The 6,826-nt window shown below is 54.7% G+C and overlaps 1 protein-coding gene across 1 annotated transcript; it reads left to right on the forward strand.

The window, feature by feature from the left end:
* Window positions 1-3,363: 3,363 nt before the first annotated feature.
* Window positions 3,364-6,027, forward strand: LOC134433449 (olfactory receptor 14A16-like; the record flags this gene model as incomplete). The annotated part of the gene is made up of 2 exons (XM_063182300.1): window positions 3,364-3,986; window positions 6,009-6,027. Coding segments are annotated over 2 exons (642 nt in total), but the record flags the coding sequence as incomplete, so codon positions are not given.
* Between the last annotated feature and the right edge of the window lie 799 nt (window positions 6,028-6,826).

Here is a 6,826-nt window from a genome sequence, read left to right on the forward strand (position 1 = left end):
GAGACCATGGTGACACTATGAGGGCCTGGTGGAACCATGGAGACCATTGTGACACTTTGGGATACCATGGTGACACCATGGGGTGTCATGGAACCAAGAGACCACCATGGCTCTATGGGGCCTCATGGGACCATAGTGACCCTTAGGACCCTTCAGGGCCTTGTGTAACCAAGGGGCCACTGTGACACCTCAGGGCCTCATGGAATTGACAGGGGCACTGGGACATTGCGGGACCCTGTGGAACCAGGGGAACATAGAACAGATCTAGCTGATTTGGCCTTCCAGGGGTGACTTGTCAAATCTGGCTGATGTTGGACTGACAAGGGCTGCCTCTCATCTGCTCCTGAACCCCTGGGGTTCCCTTGCTTTCCTTCCTATGGAAAGAACTGTCTCTTTTCTCAGATACTCATGGACAAAATTGGTAAGTCCCAGTAAAATCTTGCTGTATGCAAAAGTATCTCCCAAAAGAAAGACATGCCATCTCTGGCTGGCCTTGGCCTCTGATGGTCACATCCCATCTGCCTCAGAAGCAACAGGCATGTGCAGCAGCTGCAAGACAGCCCTGCCAGAGCCAACTTGGGCAGCACTTTGGCCATGGCTGCTGGGCCTGGGCCTGAGGCAGGAGCAGGAGACAAGTGACCCTTGCAGGGCTGGGCCCTCATTACCTCCTTGTCCCTGCTCAGCAGCCTGGCAGGGGCCGCCCCATGCTCCTGCCCTTGCCATTGCACATCCCCACATGCCAGTGCCCATCCCAGGAAGAGCCCTGAGCAAGGAGGGAGGGACAGGATCTGCCTGGCCAGGGGCTGGGGCTCAGGCCTTGGCCCTTGGCATTCCTGAAACACATCCAGCTTTGCTCAGCACCAGAGACACCTTTGCCTTCTTTGTCCCCAGCTGTCATCACTGCCTCCAGTGTTTTGCTCTAACTGGAACCTGGGGATACTTCCTCAGAGGGACTTAGTAAACTACAAAAAACTTTGGAGTTTCAATTTAAGTTTGAGTTCTTCAGAAGTGTTTTGAACACTGTCTCAGGGATTGAGTCTGATGTAAACAACACCAAATCCCCAAGAGGCTCATTAAAATCCTTGTGCCATGTCTGTGCTGCTGAGCTTTAAAGGAACAGCTTTCCTCAGGGCCAGCTCCTCTCCCAGCCCAGCAGGGCTGAGGGCTCTGCCTGCAGGCACTGAGGGGACAGGAGCCAGGCAGAGACAGGCTGAAGGCAATCAGGATTGGGAGGACATTGAGCTGAGACTTCACTTGGGGAAGCATCTTCACAGCCCTGTGCATGGTGAGTGTGTGGGTGCAGGACAATGTCCCCTGTGCTCCTGGAGGGATCTCCTGAAGCCAGCACACCCCACAGCCTGAGCGATATGTCAAGAGAACTCTCCTAGTTTCTCTGTGGCACAGGAGGAGGAGGAGGAGGAGGAGGAAGATACGATGCAGAGCGGGGCTGCCCTGGGCTCTGTCAGAGGGAAAGGTCAGGACTGCTCCTGCTACCAGAGATGGCTGCAGGGGGTGAAGCTGGGGCTGCAGCCATGACTGCTCAGGGCTCCAGCTCATGCCCAGCTCATTTCTGTGGGGACTTGTCATGAGGTCATTCAGGGCAGGGGTTTCCTGCTTGGGTCTCTGCTTTCCCGAATCTCTGCTCCCACTTTTCCCTGGCACTGCTTGGGCGCAAAGGAAACTCAGCTGTGCAGGGCAGAGCAGGGGCTGAGACTTTTAAACCATCACCCTGAGGATTTCTGGGCACCTCAGCCAAGTCCTGCACCTGCCCAGCCTCCACATCCATGCAGCATCACCTTTTCATGCTTCCCAGGCTGGGGGAGCTGTTCTTTAATCCCTGCAGGGCTGAGCAGCTGCAGGGCAGGGCTGGCCCAGGGGCTGGGCTGGGCTCTGGCAGCTCTGGCAGGGAAGGAGCCCAGGGCCACAGGACCCGCTCAGGCTGGGACAGCTTCAACAGCAGAACTATGGGCAGGGAGGGAGGGAGGCAGCGCTGAGGGAAGCCCTGCTGCAGGGCAGATGTGGCACCTGCTGGGCCTGCCCTGCAGGGCACACACTGCCCTGAGCAGCACAGCTCTTGTGTCCCCTCGCAGCCAGCACCACCCTCAGCCCGGGGTCTCGGGGCCCTCAGTCCCTCCTGGGCCTGCAGAGCAGCCCCAGAGATGAAGGGCATCTCTGCGGCCATGTGCCCATTCCCTGCTGACCAAGGCCTGAGGGCCACTGTCCTGCCCTGCTGCTGCCTGGCAGGGGCTGGGCAGGACTGGCCAGGGAAAGGCTTTTCCTCAGGCCCGGCTCTCTCTCTCTCTCCTTGCCTTGCCCAGGTGCTGCTGGCATTGCTGAGGGGCTCTATGCAATGGCTGTTCCAGCTGCAGGGCCAGGCCCAGCCCTTGGGCTCCTCCTGTGCAGGCTGAGCACAGCAATGGGGTGTCCCAGCTCCCTGTGCCCGGGGAGCTCTGGGCAGAACAGCCTGGGAGGCTGGCAATGAGCCCACTCTCCTGACTCTGGGAAAGGCAGGAGCCACTTTGTGTGCCAGGGATCCCTCTGCTCTCAGCAGTGTCTCCTGCCTGTCCAGGGTAACACGGGAATGGATCTCAGAAAGTTGCAAGTCCAGGGCAGCTGGAGCAGGAGAGAGGGACAGAGCAGCTCCCCTCAGTCTGCACTAAGCCTCAGACAAACCTCCTCCCTCTCTGGACTCTCTGTTCTCCCCAGGTGCAACAGAATCTCTCATTCTACATTCTGTTATCCCCATCCCTTCACTTAAGCAGCTCCTCTTCCTTACTGGAAGATTTTTTGTCCAAGTCCAAACACCAGGACAGATCCCTGTCCTCACTGTTCCCCTGCACTGACTGGGGGTTAGGGGTGACTCCCAGGTGTCCTGCAGGCCAAGGTCCAGCTCCTCGCACAACATTGGCCAGCAGCAATCAGGGCTCCAGCAACAAAGGTAAAGGAAGATCTCCTAGAGAGAGGCAGGGGGAGGTGTTCTGTGGCAGGAAATGTCTACGAAAAAGGACTTTGAGTTTCCTGTGAGGCATCTCCCCCCATTTGTCTCTGGATTTTTCTCCTTCAAAAGGTTCCAATGTCTGGAGACAGCAAATGTCCAACAGCAGCTCCATCAGCCACTTCCTCCTGCTGGCATTGGCAGACACACGGCACCTGCAGCTCCTGCACTTCTGCCTCTTCCTGGGCATCTCCCTGGCTGCCCTCCTGGGCAACGGCCTCATCATCAGCGCCGTAGCCTGCGACCACCACTTGCACACGCCCATGTTCTTCTTCCTGCTCAACCTGGCCCTCAGTGACCTGGGCTCTATCTGCACCACTGTCCCCAAAGCCATGCACAATTCCCTTTGGGACACCAGGGACATCTCCTACACAGGATGTGCTGCACAGGTTTTCTTCTTTCTCTTCTTTGTGTCAGTAGAGTTTTTTCTCCTGACCATCATGTGCTATGACCGCTACGTGTCCATCTGCAAACCCCTGCACTACGGGATCCTCCTGGGCAGCAGAGCTTGTGCCCACATGGCAGCAGCTGCCTGGGCCATTGGCTTTCTCATTGCTCTGCTGCACACAGCCAATACATTTTCCCTGCCCCTGTGCCATGGCAATACCCTGGGCCAGTTCTTCTGTGAAATCCCACAGATCCTCAAACTCTCCTGCTCCAAATCCTACCTCAGGGAACTTGGGCTTCTTGCTGCTAGTGCCTGTTTAGAACTCACATGTTTTGTGTTCATTGTTTTCTCCTATGTGCAGATCTTCAGGGCCGTGCTGAGGATCCCCTCTGAGCAGGGACGGCACAAAGCCTTTTCCACATGCCTCCCTCACCTGGCTGTGGTCTCCCTGTTTGTCAGCACTGGCTTTTCTGCCCACCTGAAGCCCCCCTCCATCTCCTCTTTATCCCTGGATCTGGTGGTGTCAGTTCTGTACTCAGTGGTGCCTCCAGCCCTGAACCCTCTCATCTACAGCCTGAGGAACCAGGAGCTCAAGGCTGCCCTGTGGAAAATGATGAATGGATGATTTCTGAAGCCACCAATTTCCCATTTTCTACTTCACAGCTTTTGAAATAGAACTTGTGACAGGCCAACAGACGTTCCCATGTCCTTTGGTAATCTTCAGTGGGTTTTTCTCTTAAAAAACTATCCTCAATGAAACTTTTTAATCCCCCCATCAAATTCACTGTCTGCCTCTTGAATGTGACCCATAAGCTCTGCAAACTAGGGCTTGGGCTATTGCGTTATTTGAAGAAAATAAAATGCCTTGCAGTGCCTGTTTTATCTGGTCTCCCAGCTCTGAGACCTGCATGAAGTTAGAGGGGAGAAGGAGAAAACAGTCCCAGCAGAGCAGCATGGCCAGGGAGCAGCAGGGATTGGTCCTTTCAGAGCTGTTCTGCCCAACTCCACCCTGTCATTCCCAGCCCTGCTGTGGCTGTAAGGCCGGAGTGCTCTGGCTGCTTGGTCACTGTCCTGCTGCGTTTCCCTGCTGTGGCCATAGGCAGGGCCAGGCCTTGGGCACTGCTGGGACACAGCTGGGCTCCAGCACAGCAGCTCCATCAGCAAAGGGCATCTCCTGAGGGCAGGGCAGGGGGGCTTCGCTCTGCTCCAGAGCTGCTGTCAGCAATGTGCTCCAGGAATGCCCTGGCACAGCAAAACCCAGTGCCTGGGGCAGGGGGGGAGTGTGCAAGGGGGGCTCACAGCAGTGTCCTGGCACAGCCAGAGCTCCTGGCATGGACCTGAGGCAGCAGCAGAGCAGGGCCTGGACTGTGTCTTTGTTCTGGGCCAGCCTGGGAAGGTGCCCCAGGGCAATTGTCCCACACCAGCCCCTGCAACCACCATTGCCAGCACTGGCCTCTCCCTACCTGCAGGAAGTATTTTGTCCCTGCATGGAGGGACACCAAGTGACCAGGCCAGCAGGCCATGTTTGCTCTGTACTGAGGAGATCTCAGCAGTGCATCGTGTGTGGGGGGGAGATGAACCCCAGTGAGCACAAACACCATCAGCAGCACCCGGGAGTGGCACAACTCCAGTGGCACAAACAGGGCCTTGAGGCCACTTCACTCTGGAAGTAACGTCCTCTGGGAAAACACCTGAATTCTTTGCTGGGTTGTGGTTAGGACTGCATAGAGAGAAATATCCCAGGCAGGGAGGCTCCAGGAAAAAATGTTCAGGGCAGCCATGGACTGCACAGACAGACATTGGATACAGTGAGGGTCTGTGGGGAGAAATCAGAGCTGCCTCCCTTCTGAACCAGCCCGAGGACCTGGACAGGGCTGTGCTGTGTTCTGGGCACTGAGCTGGAACTGAGGGAGGTGGAAAAGGCCTTTGGTGTCAGGGCTGTTGAGAAGGCTGGGCAGTGTCACTGTGGGACCTCTCTCAAACCCCTTGGAAAGGCCAGAGCCATCCCAGAGAGTCCTGGGCACTTGGGAAGGGCAGACATGGAACCAGTCTGTAAACAGAGCAGGGAGGGGGACTGGGAGAGTCACAGCCTTCTCAGGCTCAGTAGGGAAGGGGATGTGGCAACTCCTCCTGCAGCCATTCCAGGCACTGGCAGGATGGGGCAGGGACTGCAGAACCCACGTGGGAGGGAAAAGAAGGGGATGTTGTGTGCCCAGACTTCAGCCAGGCCTGGGACAGAGTCTGCTGTGGTCTCCTCAGAGCCAGACTGGAGAGAGCTGGGCTGAAGGCATGGAACATGGGCTGGGTGGGAATTTGGCTGAACAATGAGGGTCAGATGTCATCCATGGTACAGAGTCCTCTTGGCAGCCACGCTCTGGTGACATCCCTCAGTGACCAGCCCTTGGCCACCACTGTGGAATATTTCTATTGTCTCTAAACCCGCATGAAATGTACTTTCAATTCCTTTGTGGATGCTGCCAAATTGCAGGGAGTCTGTGACTGAACTCATCTAGTTCATGGTGACTGCAAAATGTAATTGGGCAAGGTGACCGAATTGGGTAAATTTGTCTTGCCATCAGGTGCCAAGCAAGCCCCAAGAAGAGGCAGAGAAAATTTATGCATCAGAAGAAAGACAGTTCAATAGGGAAAAACCCAAACCAAATGAAAAAAAAAGACCCCAAACCAAATTAAAAAAACAAAGCAAGATCTACCCACAGCAACAAAAAAACCCCACAAACAAACCAACCACAAAAAGCAAAGGCCAAAAACAGAAGAAAAGCAAATCCACCGGAAATCTCTAATCAGCAGAAAATGTTTAATCACATTATGGCAGGAGAGGATTCTGTATGTGTAGGTGCTGTTTTGAAAGAAAAATGTCTTAAAAAGAAAAGAATCCCCTACCCCCCTTGTGCTCCCCGCTTCTCTCAATTGATTGTGGATCATGGTGTGACATGGAATGGAACATCCCTTGGGTCAGCCCAGCCCGGCTGTCCCATCCCTGTTCCCCAGGAACACTTGCCCACCCCAGACCCATAGGTTAGGGGGGTTGCAGACGCCTCATGCGTGGGAGCACTGAGACAAGGACAGGAGAACAGAACATTTACTCTTGTCAAGGACAGCAGAACAGAACAGAACAGCCTTGGAGAAACTGATTGAGGATGTACCTCTGGCAAACAGAAGTCACACAAATACAAGCAGGATGCCAGCTCTGCAAGGTTGACAAAGCAGAAGTTATGCAAAACAATAATATTGCTCTTACTCAAAAGGAGGGTTCAAGGAACAGCCGCCTAAAAAGGACACTGGATGTTGAAGACAAAACCCAAAGAACCATGAAAGGATTTGTGATAAGGGGTGCAACTATGTCAAATAAACTCAAAGGAAGTGGAGATAGCTAATGGATACATAATGAGTGTGTGTGATAAAAACTCTGTTCATTCAATGCT

The sequence above is a fragment of the Melospiza melodia genome, unplaced genomic scaffold (assembly GCF_035770615.1).
Source record: "Melospiza melodia melodia isolate bMelMel2 unplaced genomic scaffold, bMelMel2.pri scaffold_18, whole genome shotgun sequence".
NCBI classification, from domain to species: domain Eukaryota; kingdom Metazoa; phylum Chordata; class Aves; order Passeriformes; family Passerellidae; genus Melospiza; species Melospiza melodia.